This window comes from Pagrus pagrus (genome assembly GCF_965226575.1).
Source record: "Pagrus pagrus genome assembly, chromosome: 12".
NCBI classification, from domain to species: Eukaryota; Metazoa; Chordata; class Actinopteri; order Spariformes; family Sparidae; genus Pagrus; species Pagrus pagrus.
The window spans coordinates 10,821,010-10,834,476 of record NC_140196.1 but is presented as its reverse complement, the minus strand read 5'-3'; the positions used below and the strand labels follow the sequence as shown (position 1 = coordinate 10,834,476).

The window sequence follows — 13,467 nt, the reverse complement described above, 5'->3', positions numbered from 1 at the left end:
GTTTATAAACGATAAGCTGGTCGACAATCAATGCTATAAATAATCCCTCTCAGTCGTAACATATGACCCACTAAGTGTGTGGCGGTGCCTGCATCTGCAGAGACCTCCACGCTCTCACTGTATCTTCCTTATTTTCTAGTTTTGATGTGTTGGATTGGTGGTTAGCCAACCCAAAGCATCAGTATGCCCATTTGACAACCTGGGAATGTGTCTCAACGCCGCCGAGTCTTGAATGGTGTACCGCCAAATCCTGCTTTGTATGCCTTTAACATCTGGCAAGCAGACAAAATAAAACACAACGCTAATTTTGCTGACATTTACACGGGCCTGTAGGGCTCACTGATCCACAGCGACCTTATAATGATACATGGTAGGATTTCCTTTTAGGCTACAGTTGCCAGTAAATTTCTAGCTCATTTTCTTGCTCCTTTTTAGCCTGTCTGTCATAGTGTCAGGAGGAGTGTGGACTCATTTAAACCCTGGCAAGTGATAGAGTCATATATCCTGTTGACAAAAGTGATAAAATACAGCGGCCAACACATTTCGTTCCCAAGAGATAGTGGTTGCGCAAAGAATTTGTCATCCGGGGTTTAACATTCTTGAGGTCACAGTGAGAGCACAGTGTCTTGTGTCGCTGATTGAGGTTGCGTTGTATGCGTTCAAATGCATTTTTTCTGTCCCACACTCTCTGTCCTTGCTTCGCTGCTATCTCTACATTCCTCTGCACACCACAGGTAGGCGTGTCTGAGCTTTGAAAAGTGAAAGGGAGTGGGAATGACAGGGAGTATGGAGGGTCAGACATGCCAGGGGGTCAGCGTGAGGCAATGTTTAAAAAAAAAGTGTGTGGGTTTAACACGAAGGTTTAAGAGAAAACAAATAATAATGTGAGAAAAGCAGCAAAGACAGATGATCCAAGTGAGGGAAAGATATGAAAGATGTAGCCACAGAAATGATCAAGAAAGTTTTACAGCTTTTATGATTGAGAACATAATAGTTGACTTTGCCATAAAAACTTATTGTGCCCTCTGGTGTTGTCGCCCTGAGCTAAGGCCATTGAACACACACAGCTACTACACTACCTCGCATATCAGTGTGAGAAGAGAGAGACGCGGGAGGTGAGGGAGGCCTGAACTGCACTGACGACTTCATGAAACCAACGCCCCAAACTGGAATTTCCCTGTTAAGTTTCCATTTGGGCATTACTTTCCTGTTTTAGTTCACAATCAAACCTTTAAACAAACTTGGCATGACTTTATCGTGCTGAATATTTTGGAGAAACATCAAAACCTACGATGATAGTCACATCTGTTGTAGGGACAGTAACTCGTAAGACCAGCCTCGCTGGACACACCCAGCCGCAGAGCAGACAACACCTTTACCTTTACTTAAGCTCAGGTGGGTTTGCTCTGCGTTTTCTCTCCAAACAAAAGACGCAGCAAGACCGAGCATGTGGGAAAAAGTTCAAACATCTCTCGTGCCATTACAGACGGACTGAGCATTGGGACAGTGAGCCTTACTGTACTTAGACGGTGAGAATTAAAGGTGGAGTCCACAATTCTGAAAGGTGGTTGATTGATTGAGTTTATTCCAGTTTACTCCACCTTTTTTTTTAACCCGGCCATTAATCAAATCGGAAGATCTCCAACAGGGAGGGTTCGGCCTTATTACAAGAAAACCTCAAACTCACACTTGCCTTTAAGTTATTTTCTGAGGTCGTTGCGCGGGGCGTTCTTTACACATGTCTCAAAGGTGTGGCAAATACTGCAGGGATGGATTATTTCTGCAAAGATTCAGTGACACTCATCACTGGAGCCACCCAATGACTTATCCTCCTTTATCCCTTATTTCTATACAGTACTTTCTGTCTGTATTATCCTTTCAGATGTACACAGGGCATTTTGATCTGAACAGGTAAAAGTTTACCTACTCTCTCTGCAGCTGGGGAGTAAATATTTAACTTCACATTTGCTTTCTGGACTCTACTCCAGTGTGGGTCCCTCCTACATGTATTTCCTGGTTGCAAGGATGTGCAAAGATGAGTCTGTCACTCATGTTACCAACGTGACATATGGAAAACAAAACTAAAGCCAAAACAGAGACACACTAATACGTCTGATTAATCAAAAACAATGCAAGGCCAACGGCAGGTTAACTCTCACACATCAGTGATTCACAGTGACGGAGAGAGACACGCTGACGCTTGTAGACCAGCATGTATGATATCATTTCCAGACACTCGCGCTGACATCATTCACTGAGTAAACAGTGAAAAATACCCCTGACAGCTGGTTTATTAACGTGCAGAGACAATTAACATCGTCTCACTTATTAACGTTGTGCCATGATCTGAGTTTCCCCGGCAGCCTGTTAACACGCAGGTGGTTCCTCAGACTTTCCACTGCTTCATAGAACAATACTGAAAAGGAGACGTTTCACGAGAGCACTGGTGGGCCTGTCATTAACCTCAGCACATGTGAAGCTAAGGTCTTCACAGTGGGTAAACATACGTTTGGTAGGAAAGAGAAGATGTGATGTAATGGAGGAAGAAGCACCAATACTATGTCATAAAAATAATCTGTTATAAGTAAAAGTCCTGCATTCAGAATCTTAAAGGAGACATCTATGCTCATTTTCAGGTTCGTAATGTTATTATGGGGCACTACTGGGATAGGTGTACGTGCTTTAATGCTCAAACAAACGTCAGTCCCCCGTACTTTATATGCTGATCCATAAAAATGCATCATAATGTTTTATGAAAATAATCTAAATCTGCAAAGTAACTACACTGTACATTTTAAAAGTTGACTTTACTTTAAAAATAGTCAGGAAAAGTGAGTATAACCTCAGAATTACCATTCAAAATAGATTTATTTTGGTTGTACAAGCTAAAAAGTTTTCACAACTTAAAGCTATTAGTCTATTTTACTTGGTAATTTGGAGGTAATCAGTTTATTTTAAGTAATATCACTTTGTCAGCTTTTAGTTTAGTAACTAAAGCACTCAAAAAATAAATGTCCAAAAGTGAAAAGTACTTGATTTGTCTAGTAAAAGTACCTCAAATTATACTTTTAATTGCACTTACTTACTTTTCACCACTGATTGATGCCATGAGTCCAGAAATAATACATCTTTAGTACATTTTATCTCAACGTCGTCCTGGTTAATAATACTAAACTCCCCCTTTTTTCTTTAATGAATACATTTATCTTTTCCCTGACATATTGTGAAATGAATAGTGTTAAAAATATCTGGATCAGCCTAAACTCCTCCGGTCATTAAACCCTCCTGAATTCCTCAGTATATTAGGGAGGACGTGACCTCTGTCCTCATCTGGGGAAAAAAAAAATCAAAGGCGCTTTAAAAAAACTTTTCCTTTTACAGTATTTGCTTATCTGCAAGAGGATTAACTCAAGGCTTTTAACAGTATTTGTGCATGAGTGCGTTCCTCTTTGTTTGGTCTTGCCCAGTCTGTGCACACTGCACATGAATCGATTGTTACCCCTCTTTATCTAAGGTGACATTAACCCCACAGAGTAATAAATCACATGACAGCGCACCACATCTCCTGGACTTTGAAACCAAAGTGCACTAAAAGTGTTTATATAGTTGCGACATTTTTTCTCCTGTGGATGGCTGCGTTTTAATTTCATAACAAAAACTTAATGATTCAGTTGAAATCTGTAAATCTAGTGTTATGACGAGTAGGGGCTTGGATACAGATGCAGATACACGCTGTTATCTGTCTGTCTGTTCTCACAGCCGAGCAGTTTCGAATTAGTCACTGCACAGTGAAAGCTCTGACAGGCACACCTCTGGATTTTCATTCGGTTTCACAGCTCATGTGCAACCAGCCGGTTTATGACACACAGACAGACGGACAGATGGCACATCACACACTCACACACACATGCACAAGCACTGTGTGACTCATAGCAATGCCTAAGGGTGGGTCCTGGATACACCTGAATTAGTTGCTAGGGAGGTGAACAAGCAGATTTGAATGATAACAAACAGCGAGGTAAGATAGGACATGATGGTACAACGGTCGACTGGTTTCTGTTGGCGCACGGCCCAGTGATAAACTCTGCACACACTGAGAAAGCTGCACTGTCTGGCTGGCTGGCTGGTGAAATGAAAAGGTTGTAGGTAAACATGTCTGGTCATTAATGGGTTTTTTCTTATTGTTACCTTTCAAACAATTGAGCAGCAGCCAAAAGAAAGTGAGGACCATTTCATTTCACAAAAGACATTTATAACTCTAACACCAGAAGGTCGTTATTTGCATCTAACAGCTTCATTTTACACATAACCTGACATTTATTTTGTAGGATTTTTAAAACCTCCTTTCAACAAAGTCTCCACTGCATCTGCACCTCACCGACAGCCGTCACTGTGTTGTAATGAAAACGACACAAATGTGCAAAAAATACATAAATTATAAAACTGTTTTTTGATGCATGATTGCTGCAAGATAAAAAATACAAATATACAAATACAAAGGCTGCAATGACAACAATAGCAGTGCTGTTGCTCCAGTCGGCCTGCAGGGGTCATCAGTGTGTAACAAGACACAACAGGACACTGCAAGTCATTCAGGGGCCCTCAGGTCATCACTCGTGGGGCTGCTAATCTGCCATGGTTACCTGAGAGATGTGTGTTACTTCTAAAAATGAGTGTTAAATGAACTGGGACCACATCAAGGTCTGCTCCAGTGTCACATGTAACAATTGTAGCCTGTTTTTTCGTAATGATTAATCAAAAAAAGAAGAAGAATCACAGTCTAAAATAATCAAAAACAACTAAATGAAATGTCTTCGCTTGCAGATCTTTGAGAAGCTAATACAAAATTAAATGCACTTGATTAAACACATTAAACCATGTTTAAAAATGTACTTGCACATGATGGCCAGGAGGGTGAAGCATTGCTAAACATACTGTGTGTGTAGCTGAAGCAGGAGTCCACCGTCACATGGTCAGATAAATATAGGCTGTCGAGCTGGTGGGTGTAAATCAAACCTGACCGATATCGAGCTCTTTCTTGTCATAAATATTGTTCTGTTCATCTTATTCGCATCATTCTTCCTTAAATCCGTCGGAGAGTTGCAACACAAAATATGATTCAGGGCATCTGAGTTCAGGTCAAATCTGAGTGTTTATAAAAAATCAATGATTTAATTCATGACTATAACAAAGTGGAAAGTTTTGCGATGTGACGCCTTCATTATAGTCACAATAACACAGTAGTTGTAGTTCTTTCAGTGAAATGTGGGCAAGCGGTTGTAAATAAAAATAAAAGAGAATAATCTTATCTGATAAAGATCAACTTTATTCTGTCGATTAAATGTGTAAACAGCATGTGATTGAAATGTGATGAGCTTCTGTCATGAATGGACCCTTGTTCTAATAGGGCGATCCTTATAAATGGTTTATAAGTTGTGGCTTTTTGATGGGGAATCAATAATTTATCAATGCTTTAAAGATTCATTCATTAATAGAGAAAGCTTTAGGGCTGCCAGGTTGTAAAAACAGGTTGTAATCCTCCTCCAGCATAACCTCTTCATTGTGTTTTTTAGTTGTTCAGGTCATTAGCAGGACTCCTCCACGTGTGTTTAGTTCATCCACTTACAGACTGCACAGCTGAAGATCATCTGGAACAAAATCAATTATTACTGATTAACATTTCCAACTCCAGACCAGATCAATTATTATAGTAGAAGAACCTCATTATTAGTGACCTGCTGACATTTATAACCTCCTGATACGTTGGCTTATTATTACAGAGGGCACTACGTCGTGAATGTATGAAGAAATACAAACTCAGAAATATTTATTTTTTCCATAACTGAATAAACAAGCTGTTGAGAAGACATACTTTTTCTAAGGCTCTCTGAGGAACCGATACACATGCATTAACATATGGAGTGACGTCAGAGTGAGAGGGCTGTGGTGTTGTCGGCGTCCCTGAGCAGTTAGGGGTTCGGCCTCTTGCTCAGGGACGCCTCAGCAGCACACAGGAGGTCAACTGGCAACCTCCAGCTACCAGTCTCAGTATCAGTTTGACTGGTCCATGTTGGACTTGAAACAGCCGAGCATAAAACCTTTGACTACCAACTAGAGCCCGACTGGTATATCGGCTGGATGATGTTATCGGCCAATATCAGCTTATCACAGATGTGTGAGTTTTAAGAGTTTTATGTAACTGAATGTTATTTAACATTATTTTAATTTTCATCAAATTATCTGACTTTTATGTTTTAAGTGGCTTTGGATATTTTACAAGCCTGTTGTGAGACTGCTTTGACTTTGACAGCATTTCTCCTTGTTATTGTTCTTCCTTTCCTTTGTTGTGTTTGACTCTTTGTCTTTGTAAATGAGGGTTACACCTCAATGATCTCTCGAGCATAAATAAAGGTTGACTGATTGATATACTCATGGTAATATGTAATTCTTAAATTCACAGTGAGTTCACTGTTTGCAGTGCGCTTGTGTCATTTTAGCCAATAAAGTTAATTGTTGAACTGTAAGATATCCTGTCTCCATTACATATCTTTTGAGGGATAACTGCAAAAAATGTGTGTATATCAGCACACGTCTTGATATTTGAATCTTTACCCTCTAATTTCATCAGCGTTGGCCCCCCAGTGTCAGTCGGCCACTATTACCGACATTGACGAAATCTTGATTTGATTTTTCTCTCTCTTCCACAAACTTTAGACGAACCATTAAAATCCAATGTCAACACACTGTCTGAACGCTGCCTCCGCACAACAGACCATCTTCGCCAATCCATTTTCGCCTGTATGAACCATTTTTGCTCACATCTGATATTTTATGAGTTATTACAATTTACATGAAGAATAATACAGTCATTTTGCATTGACCTTTGCTTTCATCTAAAGCAGAACTGCTGTTTTTTATAGTTTGATAGATAGAAATGGGCGTGGACAGAGCTAGTTCCTCCTCCTCCTGCTACCACCTGCTGATCTGTACTGTGCATTTAAAATCTAATGTAGGCAGTGTGTGTGTGTGTGTGTGTGTGTGTGTGTGTGTGTGTGTGTGTGTTTATTCACTACTTATGTTTCTTTCTTGTACAGTATTTGGGGGAAATTTCACAGAATCCAAAATGCTGATTCTTGTGAAATTCTTGCAAAATTGTTTTGGACTCCAAATCCCTCAATAATACTCAGAATTTGTGCCTATTTCTGGTTGGATTACTTTCTGGCAGCACATACCACGGCTGCACAAACACAAGGACAGCGTGTTCTTTTATTCAAACATGCAAATAAAACTTTTCTTGTCTTCTTTTTTTTGCTGGATATGATTAAAAATCAGAAGCAATGGGGTCATAATAATGTTCATATTCAGTGGATGACTTGCTCTCCTCCTGCAGAGAGAGAGAGAGAGTGAGCATTTTCCATTCAAAGTGGTTACCGGTGGTTACAGGTGGCCATATTGGGGTAGAGTCAACAGCACACGAGCCTTTATGGGCAGGTGTGTTACCTGTGGCTCCGTCAGGAAGCGCTTCTCAGAGCTCTCCTGCCGCAGATGACCGACGGACAGAGGAAACCAGAGGATCAGACGACGGGGAAACACCATGAAATAGTTCTCCTCGCCTCTGCTCATCATTGCTGCAATCCGCCTTTTGTTGTCGGAGCTTGAGCCCCGCAGTCAGATCCCGCACGGGCTGATTTTTTTTTTTCTCCCCTCTCTCAGTGGCAGACGGAGAGAGAGAGAGAGTGAGGGGGGAGAGAGAGCGAGAGAGCTAGAGAGAGAGAGAGGGAAGCGCTTCCTGATAATAGAGAGGTGCGTCTTATTTCCATTCCAGTGATTGACTGCGCACGGCTTTCACCGCCGGAGCTGGGGGCATTGACGCATTGTGGAGTCGACAGGGGGGTAGCAGCACTGCAAACCCCGGCTTCGCAACACAACGGAGGCATCTATCGGTGAGACCGCGATGGCCGTGGTGCAGCTCGACACGGACGACCATCAACCGGAGAACGGCTTCGTGTCCCCCGAAACCACGTCGCCGGGGCTGCTGACACGCATCGACGGCTCCGTGCTGCCGTTCCTCGGGGGATTCGGGAAGTACCAGAAACAGCTGATCGTGCTGACATGGATCCCGGCGCTGTTCATTGGATTCAGCCAGTACTCTGATAATTTCCTCCTCGCCCAGCCGAACAACACATGCGTCCAGCCTTTGGCGAACCTGACCAACAGCAATCACACCGCGGGTCACTCCGCGTTGACGGACGGTCCGAGGCACCAAAAGCCGGCGTACATTTACGCCAATGGGAGTTACGGCAGCCGCAACGACACGCACAACATGCAGTGTCGGTGCAGCGAGTGGACCTTCGAGCTGCACACGGGACTCGTGCAGAATGTGGTCACCAAGGTAAGCTGTCCTTCTTGAGGGATGGGCATCCCCCCCCTCTCCTCCATCACATTGGGTTGTGTTGTGCATGTGTGTGATACCCCCATCCGCTCCAATCCTCTTTGGATCGAGCAGTACGAGGGAGAAATAGTGCCACTTATCAACACTGCACCCTTTCATTCTGCAGCAGCAGCACTCAGATCATATTAATATACAACAATCGCCTTATTTGCCTCCATGATGTGCGTTTTTCCTCCACGCCGGCACTAGAGTCTCCTCTCACGTTGAACCTGAATGCATCAGGATGTTGTATAGGTGCTGCTGACAGTGAGTCATCATCGCAAAAGCATGACACAGAAGTGTGACCCGTCGCAGAGAGACGCCACCGTTGGCACACTGGGCACAACATGCCAGGGCCGGTGGAATCTGCCGGTTGTCGTAATGCACATAATAGACATGCAGCCCTTTTGATTTGGAGCAAAGGTCATTAGTGCGCTCTCTAGAATAGTGCAACCCCATCCCTGGCCAAACACCACCCGCCCTACAACTGCCCTAAACAAACACCAGGGAGATATCCTTAAAGCTTTCATTCTGGGAGCTTTTGATGATGTCTTTACCTCCTATCTGCAACAGAGCAGGCTGAGGAGACGGTGAAGGCCCCGCAGCCATTGTGGTTGGTCTGCAAGCTGGAGCAGGAAGGGGTTTTAATATCTCATTACGCCCATCAGCTCTTCTGAGGATGCTGCACGCTCAAGATATCAAGTTTTCATTCGGTGTGAGAAGAAAGGGGTGAGACTTTGATCCGCAGCGCTCTCTGGGTGAACTTGACAGCGGTATCGATGGGGTGATGTGATTAAAAGACACAGTAGAGTGCATACCTCCGCCAAGGCCCAACAGTCCAATTTTGTACTCGCTGGTAGATAACGGTCACCAAAATATGAGAGATTAAAGGGGCACTGTGACGTTTTCCAGAAGATATTTACAATATTAATGAGGTGTTAAAACAAACTCAGAAATATTTATTTTTTCCAGAACTGATTAAAGAAGCTGTTCTCAGAGTTGGAAGCTAGAAAGGTGGCTGGGTCCGCCACATGTGTTGTCCTTTAAGGTCAGTTTGTTTATTTGGTTTATTCAGTCATGAGGCAAAGAGAGTTTGTTTATTTAGTTTGTTTAGGCAGTAGTCGAGAAAAGATCTTTCTCTCAAACTACATAGTGCTCCTTTAACGTTAATGTTGAAACACACCCTATCTCCCAATGGTCAAGAAAGTGAGAACAAAATCCTGTATCTGTCCCTTTTAATCTGGATCAGCACCAGAAGTTAAAGAGGTCTAATCTGGGCTGAGATCCACCCTCCATCCAAGTTTCAAGGAAACCCCTGTTTTTTTGTGTAATCCTGCCCACAAACCAACCAACACTGGTGAAAACGGAAGAATAGATTTTATTCAACGTTCAGTTTTGCCATTAAAAGTCTAAAATGTTGAGGCAAACTCACAATATAGTATTTTAATCTGCAGCATCTTCAGCACTGAAGAGTTTGGCATGCGTGCCATAATCAAAAGGCTTATCGGGGAGAGTTGGATCTGAAGCCGAGCTTTGAAGCCTCTCCGTGCTGTCGGAGGGGGTTGTCGCACCCTCAGCTCGCGTCCACTGTTATGCCAACAGCCCATCTGCTTATCGCTGATAATGTCCCCATTTAAATAAAGCAAATAAAATGCAGCTGCGGCTTTTTAATTCAGCTACGAGCCAGAGGGGACAGTTTAAGTGTTGATTTCATTTACTGTCCGTAGGGTGATTTGGGAGGGGGTGGGGTTGCATGAACTAAGGCCAGGCTGATAAACTGTTCATATAAACGGATGCATTTGAACTACTCTGGACCTGCAGCTGAATGTGAAGTCATACATGAAGGGGGAATCGATTGGGTGGATTCGGCTTACTAAGAATCGAAAAATGTCAGTTCTCTCAAGGGTAAGAAAGGCTGAGAACTTTCCAGTACTTAAACACTGCTGGCCCTCCTCTCATGCTGGCGCTGTAACCTGTACATGCTAATATTTGTGTTGCTTTTGCACGCATACAGAGAATGTCATGTTGACACTACCACCACTGCGGATCGGTGACAGGCCCGAGCAGTTGGTATAAGTGTCTCTGGCTGCGTGCTCGTCTTCCCTGACCCATGCAGTCCACATTCTGACAAGGTCGCCGTCAGGAGAAATTGAACCAGACGGCATCCAGACCAGTCCCAAAACCGGAGCCAAAGAATTGAGCAGAATCTACCCCTCCGACTTGTCTCTTTTGACAGCCCGTCCCTCACTCTTCCCTCTTCTCTCCACCACATACAGCACAGAAACGTCACACTACTGCAGGAAGTGATGACTTGGCAATTCTCCCCGTGTTTGGATTGCATAGGCATAACTGCACATGACTGGGCTCGGCTATCTGTGACATACGATCCCTAAAAGGCAGAGCAGAGTGCCAACACTGACGAAAATGTGTCGGTGTCTCTGTGAGAATGTACCGACACATCCTAACCCCATACAGGACACTCCAAAAGTGGGTTAAGCCCTCCAGAGTCAGTGGCACAGGAATACGTTTTGGCTCGCAGGGGTCAGAAAGAAGGCTTCGGCGGATGCGGTTGGAGGTTGAGGTGGTGAAGGATCCAAAGTGGTTAATGTGGAGACCCATCCTAATTGAGTCTGAGCTCTCCTCAGGGTCCATCTTAATTGGACTGAGCCTCAGAAATGAGCATGTATCATTACTCAGAGACAGATAGAGTCTCTCTGCAGCCTACCCTGCTCAGCTCCTGTTCAGATGAGTAGCAGCTGCACACACCGACCAAAATAGTGGCTTAGGAAACTCCTCAAGGCAAAGCTTCACCTCTACACTACTCCCTGTGAAACTTTGGTTCTTGTATATTGATCAGAGACGCTAACTGATAGGGACTGATGATGATTATAACATCTTAAACTAAATATAGGATTCCCCTTTTGGACTAATATGACACCATCCTACATTTGAGCTAATTTTAATCTCGACTAATGACTAATGTTTTGTCAGTGATGAGAAAATAGTCAAGTTAATGTCTTCAAATTGCGTATTTTCATCCGACCACTGGAAACAGACAATGTTCTGCATTTTTTGCTTTATACAGAAATCTATAAATGCAAAATCTGTAGGCAAAGGACTGTATTTTTGTACCGGAAGCATTCTGGTTTCCGCTTGTAGTCCTTTTGTAGTCCGAGTAGTATTGACCAATCACAGCCCAGTAACCAGGATAAAATGTTGGCAGTGCACATTTCTGCAAAAAACTGATATGCTCACATTCTTATGTGTCACAGTACCATATTAACATTTCTAAAATAACTATCATAATCATTCACAGTACATTTTACGACCTGGACTTCATGTCTGGAGGTGGAGGAGTTCAACTTGGTGGGAAGGCTTCCAAGCCAGTGACCGCAGTTCAAAGATCGGATAGAAACATTTGTATGCGTGAAGCCGCTGGATATTTTTGAGGAGACCCTGTTTGTGGTGCCAAGATATTTTTTTTTACAAAAAGTCTGAACACCTCCAGCTTGTCGTGATAAGAAAAAGGTGTTCTTAACGGGACCTCAGGACATCTCAGGCCATGTTTGTGGCGACCAAAGCAGGCATTTTAAGCCAAAACATGATGTTTTTCTAACCAAGTGGATTTTTTGCCTAAACCTAACCAGACCACAAGTTGATGAGTTGTCAAACGATGAAATAGAAAATTGAACGTAAAGAAATGTAAAGTTGGGATGGGCTTTAGGAAACCAAACTATTTTATTACATTTTATTGACCTACAAATTAATTAATCATGAGAAATAATGGGCTTCTTGGTCAGGTCGATTGTTTCATTGTTGTGTCGTCAGTCCTTCAGTATATAGGTGTTAGGTCTGCAACTAAAGTTTATTTTCATTATCGATTCATTATTTAGTCTCAAACCCAACGACTCTTCATTTACTGTCACAAACGACAAAGAAAAGCAGCAAATCCTGACATTTAAGAAAGTTGGAACCAGTAAATGTTGAAATAATTGACTCAAGCTATGAATCTTTCCTCAAGATAGGCATTAATTTCAATCAATCAATCGTTGCAGCTCTAATATCTGGTACAGTTAAACAATATGCCAATACCATTTTTGTATGTTGAGCCAGAGTATTGTCTGAGAATGATAAGGAAGATATGCTGTAAAAGCACGCTAGTGGGTACACCCAGACCCGGTATCACTGTGCTGGAGGTTGCACACCCATAGATCCGAAAGATGATACTGTGGTCGAAAAACCCATGCGGGCCTCTCTGCTCTTGTGTCCCTTCATACTGTTTACCCAGCTGGTTGGCTCCTTCCACAGACCCCTGATCAGTGTGGGACACTTTGAAACGGTGTCAGCTGTCGCAAGGCGATGACCCCACCGCAGATACCCAGTCAGCACACAATGACGCTTGCAGCCAAGAGATAAAACTCTGTCTGAGGCCCAGTATGTGGTGTGTGCGTGTCCTGCAGGCTTGTTTCTGATAAGTTTTGCAACAGGGAGGGGTGAACATTATGGGGTGTCTGACCCTCGGCAGATGTTTAGGTTTGTTTGTAGGATTGTGTGGTGGAATTCAAGCTGTAGGAGTGTCGCTCCATTGTCGATACATATCGGGTCTCTTCGGCGACAGATGTGTGTAGTTATGATTCTGAACTGTCAACAATAAGAGGCGATGAATAATTGATTGTTAAAGGATTGTTGTTTAATCATGTGTCTCTGTTAGTCACTGTCAAATATGTGAGCGTTTTCCATTTGATGAGTAGTGCAGGCCTGATGCTGCAGTTGTATGACAGTTACTCGGTCACGCCTTGATAACATCAATGTGCTCTGAGGCTATAAGTCCCTAAAGCTACATGTGCATTGTCAGATAGCTTTGTATTGTTTCAGTCTTGACTTCTTTTTAACCAAAACAACTGCAGTGGGAAAAAAAATATGTGTTGTTTAGATTAGAGCTGCGACGATTAATGGAGTAGTAATTTTCAATTATTAAATGAATCGCCAACTATTTTTGATCGATTTATCCTTTTTCTTTTGGGGAAAAAGGCAAG

At 42.8% G+C, this 13,467-nt stretch overlaps 1 protein-coding gene across 1 annotated transcript in view; it reads left to right on the top strand.

The window, feature by feature from the left end:
- The first annotated feature begins 7,727 nt into the window (after positions 1-7,727).
- Positions 7,728-13,467, top strand: part of LOC311266287 (solute carrier family 22 member 23-like) — a 38,807-nt gene continuing 33,067 nt past the window's right edge. The window contains exon 1 of the mRNA XM_084368577.1: positions 7,728-8,392. Within this exon, the coding sequence (XP_084224703.1) occupies positions 7,955-8,392 (438 nt within the window). The 5' untranslated portion in view covers positions 7,728-7,954. The remainder of the gene's footprint in view (positions 8,393-13,467) is intronic.